At 45.4% G+C, this 14,790-nt stretch overlaps 1 protein-coding gene across 2 annotated transcripts; it reads right to left on the bottom strand.

Moving 5' to 3' along the window:
- Window positions 1-4,144: 4,144 nt before the first annotated feature.
- MFSD5 (major facilitator superfamily domain containing 5) lies at window positions 4,145-12,486 on the bottom strand. Of its 2 annotated transcripts, XM_083728972.1 has the most exons (3): window positions 12,371-12,486; window positions 9,041-9,126; window positions 4,145-6,060 (listed from the first exon to the last, which is right to left on the bottom strand). In XM_083728972.1, the coding sequence occupies exon 3, from the start codon at window positions 6,004-6,006 to the stop codon at window positions 4,648-4,650; it is 1,359 nt and encodes a 452-aa protein (XP_083585098.1). In that variant the 5' UTR covers window positions 6,007-6,060; window positions 9,041-9,126; window positions 12,371-12,486; the 3' UTR covers window positions 4,145-4,647. The 2 variants fall into 2 exon arrangements, with proteins under 2 accessions (XP_083585098.1, XP_083585099.1); XM_083728973.1 differs by lacking the exon at window positions 9,041-9,126 and having other exon boundaries at window positions 12,371-12,469.
- Between the last annotated feature and the right edge of the window lie 2,304 nt (window positions 12,487-14,790).

Genomic DNA, 14,790 nt, shown 5'->3' with positions numbered 1-14,790 from the left:
TCGAAAACCTCCTCCTAACAACAAAGGGAAATGGTAAAGGGACGGTATCCGCAATATACAAAATACTACTCCAAAATCCCGCAAATCCCCTAGACACAATCAAAAAACAATGGGAGAATGACATAGGCTATGAGATTAACCCCACTCAATGGACCAGAAGGTGGTCTAAACCCCCCTTTAAATCCATATCAACAAAAAGAAAAGAACTCACACTGAAACTCACCTACAGGTGGTACCTAACACCAAGGAAACTAGCGCTAATACACCCAGGAACCTCACCAAAATGCTGGAGAGGGTGCACCTCCTCAGGCACATACCTCCACATGTGGTGGGAGTGTCCCAAAATTCAACTATTCTGGACAACAGCCATACAAGAAATATGTAAAATAACTAAGCAAGTAATAGACATCACCCCAGAATTGGCCCTACTAAACATCTTCCAAGACAACAATGCCCATTTACACCACAAAGAACTTATAACCCACCTGCTCTCAGCAACCAGAAACATCATAACCAGACACTGGAGAGACCTGTCAGGAGTAAGCATGGACCAATGGTACCAAATAGTATGGGAAACAGCCCTACTAGAAAAATTAACTAATAAACTGAAACTGACACGGGGACAAACAGAAGAAGACGCCTTCACCCCGGTATGGCTCCCCTTTATCACATACACAGCCCAACAGGACAATGACAATAATCCACCAACAGCATACAAATCAATATGGCTAACCTGATCCAAAACACCCACCCACCTCACTCACACACGAAAACAAAGATCACCACAGCCAATCACAAGCAAACAATCACACCCTAAGCCAACCCCAACCTCTCTCACCACCAAAGGAACACAAGTGAACAACACAAGCAACGCTGACACCAAACTCTACATACATTAAACATAATAGAAACACCGCCACCCGACCCCACCCCCATCCATCCTCCCTCTCCCCACCCCCCCTTTCTTTTTTCTTTCTGTTTTCTTCTCCCCCTAATGCCTCAACAAATGAAACGGATTTGTAAAAACGTTACATGGAAGAAGAAGAAGAAAAAAAAATACGAGGCACTACACTTCTGTAAAACAAGAAAATCCTTAATAAAAATATTAAAAAAAAAAAAGAATGGGGGAAATTTATGTTATATATAGAGATGATGATGTGAAATAGGGAAACCAGTAGAATTAAAATAATATCTCATAATGGGAAAATACAAGAAATTTACTGGATAATAATATCAAAATGAATTAAAAATGTATATTAGGATTATTGTTGAACAATATTTGTAAATGAATATAGAAAGACAGCAATAATTTGTATATATAGAAAGATTTATTTGTTTACGGACATTTAATGGAAAAAATGAAGAAGAACAATCTTGTGGAAAACGGACAAAGACAATGCGAAAAGTCAAAGAGGACACAAAAAAGCCAGAAGAAGGAAGGAGGGAAGTCAGCTCAGGAGAGCAAGAACAAATGTGAAATATAATGTACATGTAAGTACAGTATGTAACTAAAAATTCAATAAAGATCATCTGAAAAAACCGAAAACAAGTAGAACTGTCAGCCCGTGAAAAAGATAAATTAAATCTCCACATAACTGCATTATTCTGATGAAAGCAAGTATGATTGGTTTTCTTTAGGTGACACATTTGCATGGCAGAGCAGCACCATTTTAGAAAGAGCATTTCCTCCTGTGGGCGAGAGGATGCTGTACAAATGCCACAGATGCCTTTTCTGAAATGTTCTCCACGCCTGTGGTTTTTATCATTTATTTACTTTAGTAAGCTGCAATAATCTGCACCGTAAATCGGAGCTAGCTTTGAAAACAAGATTTTATCAGTTAATGAACGACATGTTGCAACGACACTTGCATTGTGTAAAGGAATGAGTCACTCACGGAGAAGAGGTTTTAAACCATGGGTGGGGAAACTGTTGTTGTACATATGTTGATGTTGTTGTACAACAAAACACATCATTCTAGCCACTGGCTATGCTGGCTTGGGGCTGAAGGGAGTTGGGAGTCTGGTTATCCAGCCCTGATTTAAACGAAGCACTAAATCAGGCTTCCTCAACCTCGGTCCTCCAGATGTTTTGAGACTACAATTCCCATCATCCCTGACCACTGGGTGCTGCTAGCTAGGATTCATGGGAGTTGTAGGCTAAAAACACCTGGAGGGCCGGGGTTGAGGAAGCCTGCACTAAATGGAACCTTTGTGTCAAGAGGCAGACTGCCTCTGAGTATCAGGTGCATCTGAGAAAACAGGAGTTTTCTGCCCAGCCATGGCTGGGAACAGAATTCTGAACCACATGAACCTTTGGTCTACGATTTTAAACCAGGAGTGTGGAAAAAGAATGCTACCGGCTGCAACTCCGACCTGCGATCATCATCTGCGGCTATTCTTTGTGTGCCTCCTCCATAAGAGGTCAGAGGGTGGCAACACGAGAACGGGCCCTTTCTGCAGGGTCTCCCCGTTTGTGGAATAATCTCCCCAAGGAGGCTCGCATTCCTCTTCAACCAGGCCTTGGGCTGATTAATATTGTATGCCATTTTAAATGTGTCTGTAGGAGTAGATGGGAGGTAATGTGTTTGTTTTAAGTTTGTTTTTATGTATTTTGTTTGTAGGGACGCAGGTGGCGCTGTGGGTTAAAGCCTCAGCGCCTAGGACTTGCCAATCAAAAGGTTGGCGGTTCGAATCCCCGCGGCGGGGTGCGCTCCCGTCGCTCGGTCCCAGCGCCTGGCAACCTAGCAGTTCGAAAGCACCTCCGGGTGCAAGTAGATAAATAGGGACCGCTCACCAGCGGGAAGGTAAACAGCGTTCCGTGTGCTGTGCTGGCTCGCCAGATGCAGCTTGTCACGCTGGCCACATGACCCGGAAGTGTCTGCGGACAGCGCTGGCTCCCGGCCTATAGAGTGAGATGAGCGCACAACCCTAGAGTCTGGCAAGACTGGCCCATACGGGCAGGGGTACCTTTACCTTTACCTATTTTGTTTGTATCTCTTTCTCTTTTTTTGCTGTGAACCTGAGATTTTTGGATGAAGGGTGGTATGCACATTTAATAATAAACTAAACAATAAATTAATACCTGCACTTTACCTGCTGTAAAGTGTCTCCTACTGGTCATTAACGACTCTTACCACACCTCCACCTTTTTTAGTCTGAGCTTCTGTTACTATGAAAACATTTTCATGCTATCTTTCCAAGTGTCCAGAGTGGCTGACACCCAAAGACTCAGCAGATGCTCATATTCATTTGTTACTCTCTGTAAACAGAATGAAAAGCTTGAAACGAAAGCAAAAAGGTAGTAATCAGAAATTATTTTTCATTACTGTGCAGTCAAACAATGCCCAACTGCAGAAAAAAGTAAAATACTCCAAGAAATACTTGCAAAAGAGCCTGATACCACACAAGGAATTCAAAATATTCCAGCTGCTAAACCATTGATGGGGAACCTGTGGCTCTTCAGATGTGAGTTTTCCTTCTGCCAGCAGCCCCCTCGCAATATCCCTTCAATAAACTCTCAATGCCTTCTCTGAGGCATGAGAAGACCCTGTGAGATATGAGAAGTAAAAACTGTCTGCCTCTGCTGGTCTTGGCCAAGGCTGAAAGCACCTTCATATCAGCCTGGATAAGCTCATTTGGTTAGAGCATGGGGCTGATTACGCCAAGGTTGCAAGTTCGATTCCCTTATAGGATAGCTACGTATTCCTGCATTGCAGAGGGTCGGACTAGATGCTCCTTGGGGTCCTTTCCAATTCTACAATTCTATGATTTCGATCTCCATCTCAAGACATTTGCTAAAAGACAAACTTTTCATATACTTTCGCTTGACAACAAGTTGTGTTTCCTGTTACGGATCAAATTATGTGGAAAACCTTTCAGTTTCTCCTTTCTGCCCGTCCTCTAAAAATGTTGCAACTCTAAAATCAGTTATGTAGTAGGAAGGGAGAAGTTTGAGCAATACAGGGTCTTCATTCGTGCGCATGAAGGGTTTGCCCTCTCCCTTCCCTCCCACATTAGCATAGCCAATGGTCAGGAATGATGGGAACTGTAGTTACAGCATCCGAAGAGCCACCGATACTCAATCCTGGGCCTAAACTATGAAGGCCTCACCATACATATCCCCCCCAAATAAACACTGAGAAGAGAAGCTTTATGTATTTTATTCTTTTCCAAAAGCAGAGGGTTGACAACATGGAATTTGGCTGATATTGTGAACAAGTTCAATACTGATAATAGATGGTCAGTCTATCAACCTCACTGCTCACTTAAAAAAATAATAATAATAGAGGGCTGTGTCCTTTTCACCCATTACTTTCCACAATCTATCCAGGATGAAGTGGTAGGAAGCACTCCCCACACCCTCACACACAAATTTTGGTAGCATAAGTCAAGATGCCTCAGGAATCAAAAACTCCACGGTGCAGAAAAGAAATGCTTGCCACAGATCAAGTCCGATAGGGATCAATCCTTATTGAAAAAGGCATAGAAAAGATTCTCCCATGTGGGAAAAAAGGACACACAGGACTCAGAAGAGACTCTTGTGTTCTCTCTGCAAAGTCCTTGCCTATATACAGTACCAGCACTGTGATGTGCAACAGACGACTGGCCAACTCTTTTTTCTTTCCCCCAAGAAAAAAGCATCACATATCAGAGCTCAGGAGAAGAGACCTCGCTTTGACCAGGTGGACTGGGCAACCTGAGCTCTGCATTGTTACGGACCACTGTGAAGAGGCTCACGACGGCCAGGAGGGCCATCACCATCATGACAGAGCAGATGGTGAACATGTTTCTGGTGCCTGTCTTGTAGTCGCTATCGTGGAGGATCAGCAGGCCGAGGCAGGCCAGCAGGTTGAGCGGGATGCGGAACCAGTGCATGACACCTGCCTGGTCCTTCTCGGGGATCACCTTCTGCCGCAGAAAACCCATAGAAGGGAAGTAGAGCCCGCAAGACAGCTCAATGAGCAGGAAGGCCAAGAAGGACTCGGAAGGGTTCTCCTGCCCAGGGTTGGTAGAGAAAGTCAGCATGAAGAGGGAGAAGAAAACCATCAGGACCGAGAGGGAAAGGATGTGCATGGGCTGCAGGTGGTATTTCTTGGAGGTTGCGACACGGTAGAGCGATGAGCCTGCCATGCTGGCCGCCATGAAACTAGAGAAGACTATGCCCAGGGGTGGGTTGTGGGGATCCAGGACGGGAGTCCAAAGGAAGATGAAGATGTAGATGACACTCTCAAACAAAGCCTGGATGGTACCCAAAAGCAAGACCCGGCGGTCTGAGAGGAGGCACTTCAAGGCATCAGTGCAAGTCCTGGAGAGAGCCCTCTTCTTGCCATAATTTTCGTCCCAGTTCTTCATCGCCAGGACACCCACCAGCACGAGAAAGGGGATGGAGACCATGAAAGGGGCCACTGGGCCCAGCCCCAGCCATTCGGCAAAGACGTTGGCTACCACGCCGGCTCCGATAGCAATGATGCCATTCCAAAAAGCCGCCTTGGAGAAGGTAGCGGGGATCCACTCAGCCGGGAAGTCGTGGCGTTCCACGTGCTCGTGGACGTACCACGCCTCGAAGGCGGAGAAGAGCAGGGCAGTGGACAGCCCCCCTAATATCCTTCCCACAATGAGCACAAAATAATCCCAGGAGAGCTTTGTGAGGCAGCAGACGGAGTAAGTCAAGGAGAAAAGGATGCAGGATTTCTTACGGCCCAGGCGGTCAACCAAGGAGCTGGAGACCAGCCCAAACAGCACGCTGGAGGCAAAGCCGCAGACGTAGATGATGGTGATCTGAGCCTCCAAGAAGTGGTAGTGCTGGTACAGTTTATAGAGATATGGTCCTTGCAGCCAATCAGCGGCAAGCGCCAAGAAGTAGACCTGGTAGTAGTCTAGCTGGAACCGCAGGAAGGCTGGGTTGGAGCAAGACCTGCCAGTGATCTTGGAACGGCAGGCGGAGAACTCCAAGCCAATGCATATCAGCAGGAGGAAAGCAAAAGCAACATAGGCAGTGACCAGCATGGTGTTCTAAATCATCCTGTGCAGCGCATCTCCCAGTATCTGCTCCCGACACACCTGAAAGAGAAGAAGGCAAGAGATACGGATGTGACAATTTGCACTAGGCAGCTTTGCAGCAAGACCTGGAGGTGGGCAGAGCAGAGTTTATCTGTGGTGCATGTACACTTCTGAAAAGCTTGGCACAAACGGCATGTGCAGTCTTAACACTTTCACACACCCTGCACACTAAAGATGACACCCCACGCCTTGCACAGATAAATCCTCTAAGCTCACCATTATGTTGGAAAGGCTGTGGAGAACAAGGTTCCTATATTCATGTAGTGCCCTTTGGTCCATGCCTTTTGGGGAAAAGTTTTTAATGTGACCTCCAAAATCACTAAACAATCTATCCCTCCTAATTTGGCACTTGCCTTATTATGATTAGATTTGACCCCAAATTCTACCCTTAAATCTAAAGAATTAATTTCCTTCCTGTTCACAGCAGCTAGACTAGTTATTGCCCCACAATGGAAGGAAACTTCTAATATACCAATAGAGGCTTGTGTTAATAACATCTGGAGCATTGCTCTGTCAAAACGCTTCACATACCATCAGTGACTAATCAAAGGTATCCCTTTTTCTCTTTTATTGAAGAAGAACAGGATATTTTAATGCCACCATCATCACAGAAGCGTCTGTGGAGGGGATATATTGATTGAACATATATTGTATTCTAACTGTATTGTAACTTTTGAATAGATGTTTTTAAATGAATGAATGACGACACCCCAAAACTTTGAACACATTTTGAAACAATGAGTACATTAAGTAAACAATTTATTGCCCGGCCATCTGCAACAAATGGGAGTCACCTCCAGCAAGAAGAAAGTTTTGTGTAAACTAGAAGAGGATCAACTTCTCCTTTCATGCTACTAATATTTATAATACACTGCTAAATGAGCCTTGCATTCATAAGCAATATAGCTCTAAGTACCAAAATGCTGGCTGTACACAACAAAAGACAAATCATCTTCAGGCTGTTTGTGAAGTGTCCTAGAGCAATGCTTCTCAACTGTTTTCTAACCCATGTTCCATCTTTGCAATTACAGAAATCCCACACCTCCCCTCCTATTTTAATTGCATTTTTAAATGGATGGAAATTGCATAAACTTGATTATTATTTTACTCATATTGTACATATTCTTTGGGAACACTCAGGTCCCACCCACCTGCCCAATATATTCATTTGCTTCCCCGGTGGAAAAACACTGTTCAGGAGGGACACTGTTCAGGAGAGTAGTGGACTAGGTGAAACTTTGTTCTCTTCCAGCAGGGCAATTCTTATGTTCACAAGCTACGTAGTGGTATTTCTGAGCATACAAGGTGGTGTGCGTGTAACAACAGGGCTAGCTTCCACGTGTACTTTAGCTTATCTTTCAATTTTATCTTGTAGTTTTTAAAGTTACAGACTAGAATTGCAAACAAGACAGACTGTAAAAGCAGAAGCATATGGAGATTAGAGGCAAAAAGAGGTTAAGGAACATAATGTTCCCTAACCTAACCAGGGACGCGGGTGGCGCTATATTCTAAACCACTGAGCCTCTTGGGCTTGCTGATCAGAAGGTTGGCAGTTCAAATCCCCATGATGGGGTGAGCTCCTGTTGCTCTGTGCCAGCTCCTGTCAACCCAGCAGTTCGAAAGCACACCAGTGCAAGTAGATAAATAGGTACCGTTGTGGCGGGAAGGTAAATGGCGTTTCGGTGTGCTCTGGTTTCCGTCACGGTGTTCCATTGCACCAGAGGTGGTTTAGTCATGCTGGCCACATGACCTGGAAAGCTGTCTGTGGACAAACGCTGGCTCCCTTGGCCTGAAAGCAAGATGAGCGCCGCAACCCCATAGTTGCCTTTGACTGGATGTAACCATCCAGGGGTTCTTTACTTTTTACCTAACCTATAACCTCAAGATTGTCCTGGACTTCTAACTGGCATCACATTGAGCCAGCATGGTCAGAGATGAAGTATCGAATATCTGGAGGGCCACAGACTCTCCACCCCCAGGATAGGGGAATGGGGAGCAATGCTGGGCATTCAAGCCCAAGTGAGAAGGGAAGAGACAGCTTTGTTCTACTGATAAAGCCAAATTACTTTAATATTTTCCCCCACCACCATGAGAGATACAATCCATGCTTCCCACTCCTCAAAGCTAAGAAAGAGAATTTGAGTGAGCCTGAGGTTACTAGAGGCTGCTACAGCGAAGTATTCCTCATGTTGTTTCAAATGCTTCCCATATGAGCAGTGAAAAACAAGCTCAACCAGCTAAACTCGCCATCTCCTCCACCACACAGCTTGGGAGCAATAAAGAACAACTTTTTGGCTGAACTACAAAACTGTCTCCCAAGGACTCATTTGCAGCCTATTATTAAAATGTCTGTAATTCCTCTACAGCCAGGAGGCAGAAGCCACTAAAAATATCTGAGAGTGTAATATTATTGCAGCAATCCTGAATTACAACTTTCCTACAACTCAGCTATGGAGCTTTTAGCTCTCATGTTAACCTGATAAAGATCAACACCCACACCTTACCTCTATGCAAATATTAACAATGGAAACCAGAAAGAGCAATTTAAACTCAATACTTCAGAAAGCAATTGTAAACGCATATTGTTTCCTCACAAACCCCTAATGTTTTGCCTCCATAACCTTCCATTGTATAACTAATTATCACTGATCCCTAAAAATGTGAATCTCTCTATTTACTGGTTAAACACCTGCCCTATGCAGGTTTTCAATTTATGCGCAACTCCTCACCAGACTCATGGCATCAGATTCATCTCCAGTGCCTGCAGGAGATTATCTTTAGAACAGAACAGAACATTGCTTCACAATGGTATTAGGAGAATAGAGGAACTAAGAGTATTTTATTTCCCCAAGCTTTAAAGGAGCAGCACAGTTTAGATCTAAAGAAAGCATGAACGGGCTTATTTGGCTTTTGCAATGAGATTTAGGAAAGCGTGGAAGTGTGGCAACCTAAAACCAGTGCTTTTTTAGGGAGAACTCACCGGAACTCAGTTCCAGCACCTCTCAGGTGGGTTCCAGCACCTCTCAGGTAAGTTCTGGCAGCTCTCAGGCGGGTGCCATTGCCATTCTAAGAGAAAGAGAGAGGTGTTCATGGTGAGTTCCGGCACCTCATTTTCTGGAAAAATAGCACTGCCTAAAACCATGTAATAATACATTAAGTTATTTGTTTTTTAACTGTGATTTATTAACTCAAAAGTATTAGTTACAGAAAATACACTGTACTATCAACGCAATCCTGTGCACTCAGAGTGGCTGGAGCAACCCAGTCAGATGGGCAGGCTACAAATAATAAAATTATGATTATTATTACTGGGAAGTATGTCCCATTTAACTCAATGGGGCTTACTTATAGGAGGCAAGTGTGCAGCCTAAGTAAATTAAGGCAGGCAATGCCAACACCGTGTCCTCAAAACAATTCATGCGTACAGATTTACCCGTATTTTTCGCTCTATAACATGCACCCGACCATAACACGCATGTAGTTTTTAGAGGAGGAAAACAAGGATAAAAATATTCTAAACGAAACAGTGGATGTATGATTTTTGTGGTTCATGCTGTGGCCACAGACATGTGATCTGACTGTGAGTTTGGAGTAGCCCAATGCAAAAATCCTGAGGATCCATGCTTTGTAACCACGTTTTTGCACCACTGCGGCCCCAGGCAACAGTGGGTGCATGATTATTTTGGTGCAAGATGTAGCCATGGACATGCTATGTGATCTGATGGTGAATTTGGGGTGACCCAGTGCAAAAATCCTGAGGATCCATGTGGATCCGTGCTTTGTAACCACGTTTTAAGTGGCGAGGGAAGGAAAAGCACTCAAGGGACAAGGAGCACACATGGGGTGTGTGGAGAAGGATGCTGCTAATAATGCAGGCAAGGGGTTTAAGGGGAGAAGAAGCACGCGTGGGATGGGTGGAGAAGGATGCTGCTAATAATGAAGAAGAGAGGTATAAGGGGAGAAGGCTCCTCTCCTCTCCTGCTTTGCTCCTTTAAAGAAGCAGGCTCTCTGTCCCTCTCTCCTCCCCACTCAGCGGCTCTTCTCCCGCTTTGCTGTTTCAAAGCAAGCCACAGAGGAGGGAAGGAAGGGGAACCATGGATCCTCTGCTCACGACTGCAGCAGATCCCCCACCCGTAGGCATTCCCTCCATAACACGCACAGACATTTCCCCTTACCTTCTAGGAGGAAAAAAGTGAGTGTTATGGTGCAAAAAATACGGTAGGTTAAGCTATTAGCTCCCAAGCCGCAGCAGCTCAGCAACAGAAGACACTTTGGCTAAGCCTGAGAGGGGGGCAGGCGTCGATACACCTCCTCCCCATATAGCCCAAATCCCTACACACACATAGCAGCATGGCACTTCTGAGGTGAAACAGAGAAAAGTTCTCTCCACACCACCACCCAGGGGAGATGGCTGCATGCAGATCCAGGGTTGCCACCTGTCCTGTATAATTCAGGATTATCCCATATTTCAATGCAAAATGCTACGTCCTGTATTGATAGTTCAGGTCTTTTCTCTCTTTCTATCCAGGTCAGCATGGATAGCTCAGTTGGTCAGAGTGAGGTGCTGATAACACCAAGGCTGTAGGTTCCATCTCCATATGGGACAGCTGTATATTCCTGCACTGCAGCGGGCTGGGACTCAATGATCCCCCGGGTCCCTTCTGACTACAGTGGCCCCTCGGGTTAAGAACTTAATTCGTTCTGGAGGTCTGTTCTTAACCTGAAACTGTTCTTAACCTGAAGCACCACTTTAGCTAATGGGGCCTCCTGCTGCCGCCGCAACACGATTTCTGTTCTTATCCTGAAGCAAAGTTCTTAAACTGAGGTAATATTTCTGGGTTAGCCGAGTCTGTAACCCGAAGCGTATGTAACCCGAGGTACCACTGTACATACACAATGATAATGATAATAATAATAATTTATTATTTATACCCCGCCCATCTGGCTGGGTTTCCACATGATTCTATGATTCTCTCTGTCCCTCTCTCTGCCAAGTTAGGGAACCTTTGCAAAGGCAGGTGTGTGAACCATCATGCAGCGGAGTCAAGCACAGCCAGATTTACAAATTCATATTGTGTGTAAGAACCTTTTAATGAGGGTGAAAGAGGAGAGCCCAAAATATGGCCTGAAGCTCAACATCAAAAAAACAAAGATCATGGCCACTGGTCCCATCACCTCCTGGCAAATAGAAGGGGAAGAAATGGAGGGGCAGTGAGAGATTTTACTTTCTTGGGCTCCATGATCACTGCAGATGGTGACAGCAGTCACGAAATTAAAAGACACCTGCTTCTTGGGAGAAAAGCAATGACAAACCTAGACAGCATCTTAAAAAGCAGAGACATCGCCTTGCCAACAAAGGTCCGTATAGTTAAAGCTATGGTTTTCCCAGTAGTGATGTATGGAAGTGAGAGCTGGACCATCAAGAAGGCTGATCGCCAAAGAATTGATGCTTTTGAATTATGGTGCTGGAGGAGACTCTTGAGAGCCCCATGGACTGCAAGAAGATCAAACCTCTCTATTCTTAAGGAAATCAGCCCTGAGTGCTCATTGGAAGGACAGATCCTGAAGCTGAGGCTCCAATACTCATGAGAAGAGAAGACTCCCTGGAAAAGACCCTGATGTTGGGAAAGATGGAGGGCACAAGGAGAAGGGAGCGACAGAGGATGAGATGGTTGGACAGTGTTCTGGAAACTACCAGCATGAGTTTGACCAAACTGCGGGAGGCAGTGGAAGACAGGAGTGCCTGGCGTGCTCTGGTCCAGGGGGTCACGAACTAAACAACAATTGTGTGTGAGTGATAAGATTGTAGAGTGGTACCTCGGGTTACACACGCTTCAGGTTACAGACTCCGCTAACCCAGAAATAGTGCTTCTGGTTAAGAACTTTGCTTCAGGATGAGAACAGAAATTGTGCTCCGGCTGCGGGAGAAAGTGGTGCTTCAGGTTAAGAACAGTTTCAGGTGAATAACGGACCTGCGGAAGGAATTAAGTACTTAACCCGAGGTACCACTGTAATGGACTGGGGGGTGGGGAGGGGAAATAAATCACACCCCAAAACAAAGGTGGCAGCCCTAAGGCGAGAGTACCCTCCACCCGCGTTTCCAGAGCGGGAAGGGAAGGAAGCAACACCCCCTTTCCCGACCCCCGCTTCTCGCAGGGCCCCATCTCCACATTCCTGCTCCGCCAACGAAGTCGCCTCTCCCGTCCAGCCCTCTTCGCTTCCGACCTTTCGGCCTGGGGGGGGAAATTCCCCTCCCCCAGCCGCCCCACCGGACTACACCCCCCCCCCGCCGTCCCTTCCCTTTACCAACCTGCCTGGGTCTCTCTCCGGCTCCCCTCCCCTCTGCCCCGTCCTCTCAGCCGGGGGGAGCTCACGCTGCATGCCCGATTCCGCTTCCGCTTCCGCTTCCGGCGCCTCCGTGCTGCCTGTCACGTGACCTGAAGCCTCGCGCTCGGCCTGTCGCGAGGCCGCCCCCTGGAGGCGAGCGCCGCGAATGCAGGCTGCTTTGCGGCGCCGACTGTTTTATTTTTTTAAAAAATAATATTTATTAAAGTTTTCCATAGTAATACAATAAAAGTCAAAAAAAAGGGGGGGAAGAGAAAAATAACAAAAATACAAAAATAAAAATATTTAAGAACACACAAAGTTTCGATTGTTTTCCATTAACTTATTTCCCAAACCTCCTCATACCTCCCTTTTTTGTATTCCAATTCAAATTGTTAGTTCAGCAAATCCTTATCAATAAATTTTAACCTATTTCTAAACCTTTCCCCCCCATATTCTCTTAAGGCATTACAGCTGGAAACCACTTAATTTCTATCCAACATCATTCTAACATTCATTAATTTTGCAATGTTTCTGTAGGTAGTCTTTAAATTTCTTCCAATCTTCTTCCGCCGACTCTTCTCCCTGGTCTCGGATTCTGCCAGTCATTTCTGCCAATCCCATATAGTCCATCATCTTCATCTGCCATTCTTCCAGAGTGGGTAGATCCTTGTCTTCCAAGCGGCGCCCGGTCAGCCCTGCTTTTTATTTAATACAAATTTAATTTAGCATCACCCGCAGTAGCAACAACAACAACAATTTTAATTTAACAGCAGCAGCAATAACAACAGGAAGAATTTCTTTTTCATCTCTTGTAAGAAGAGGATATAATTTTTATGCCGCTCCACCACGTATTACAAAAAGTACCTCTACAGAAACTGAAGTGGTGGCAGACAGTTCCAGCCAAAATATGGCAAAAAAATATGCAAGTACATAAAAAAACAACAACCATTGCTTTAATACGAAATCAAGATAAGAAACTTTTTTTGTATAAAATAATGGAAGTGGTTTGTTGGATATATACAAACAAACTGTAAACGGATAAGAACATTGGCAGGAGTATTGTAATAACCAGCAGTTTTATAAGAGTATATATTTAAAGGAGATGAATAAATGAACAAATTGAGTTAGTTTGGATGTGAGGGAATATTAAAATTGAACTTAAGGAACTGCAGAAAGAGGGGGAAGGAAGTCAAGTTTTGAAATGTTAAAATTACACACACTCTCTATGGTTAACATATGAAATGGGATAATCAATTTGTTTTTCTCTTCAGCCTCCAGGTTCTCACTGAGAAAGTGGGTAGAGAAATGTTTGCCCCCCCTAAGGCTACTGTACAGTGGTACCTCGGGTTACACACGCTTCAGGTTACAGACTCCGCTAACCCAGAAATAGTACCTCAGGTTAAGAACTTTGCTTCAGGATGAGAACAGAAATCGTGCTCCGGCGGCGCGGCAGCAGCGGGAGGCCCCATTAGCTAAAGTGGTGCTTCAGGTTAAGAACAGTTTCAGGTTAAGAACGGACCTCCGGAACGAATTAAGTACTTAACCCGAGGTACCACTGTACTGGAAATTATCGTAGAAATGTGCAGTTGGAAGGGACCCGTACGGTCATCTAGTCCAACCCCCTGCGATGCAGGACTATTCAGCTGCCCCATACAGGGATTGAACCTGCAAGCTTGGCGTAAGCAGCACCACACTCTAACCAACTGAGCAATCCAGGTCCACTTGTGGACATCAATGAAGCAGGACCAATAAAAGGAAGTACTTCCTTCATCCGGTGCATAGTTAAACTTTGGAACTTGTTTGGGGCTCGTCCTGTGCTTGTCCTGTGCCTAGAAAAGGAAGTACTTCCTTCATCCGGTGCATAGTTAAACTTTGGAACTTGTTTGGGGCTCGTCCTGTGCTTGTCCTGTGCCTAGAAAGTGTTAAGTTGTGGGTGAACATATCAGATGACACAGCAATTCTTCAAATAGCTCTTGTTTATTCACAGGCCGGAACGGAACGGAACTGAAGGGTTCAGTCAGCCTGCTTATATAGAGCTCCAGTACAACGTAACTGTAACAACTTTCTAAAACTATCCAATCACTGAACGTCACTTTCGATCCCTTATTTGCATAACTATCTACAGCATGGGACGCAGGTGGCGCTGTGGGTTAAAGCCTCAGCGCCTAGGACTTGCCGATCGAAAGGTCGGCGGTTCGAATCCCTGCGGCGGGGTGCGCTCCCACTGCTCGGTCCCAGCGCCTGCCAACCTAGCAGTTCGAAAGCACCCCCGGGTGCAAGTAGATAAATAGGGACCGCTTACCAGCGGGAAGGTAAACGGCGTTTCCGTGTGCGGCTCTGGCTCGCCAGAGCAGTGATGTCACGCTGGCCACGTGACCCGGAAGTGTCTCCGGACAGCGCTGG

The sequence above is a fragment of the Podarcis gaigeae genome (assembly GCF_964106915.1).
Source record: "Podarcis gaigeae genome assembly, chromosome: 2".
In the NCBI taxonomy this organism is placed as follows: Eukaryota; Metazoa; Chordata; class Lepidosauria; order Squamata; family Lacertidae; genus Podarcis; species Podarcis gaigeae.
This window is presented reverse-complemented; position numbering and strand designations above follow the sequence as displayed.

What these genes read in the sequence shown, in the direction of transcription:
- MFSD5 (XM_083728972.1), bottom strand. Translation starts at nt 6,006, where the DNA reads ATGCTGGTCACTGCCTATGTTGCTTTTGCTTTCCTCCTGCTGATATGC.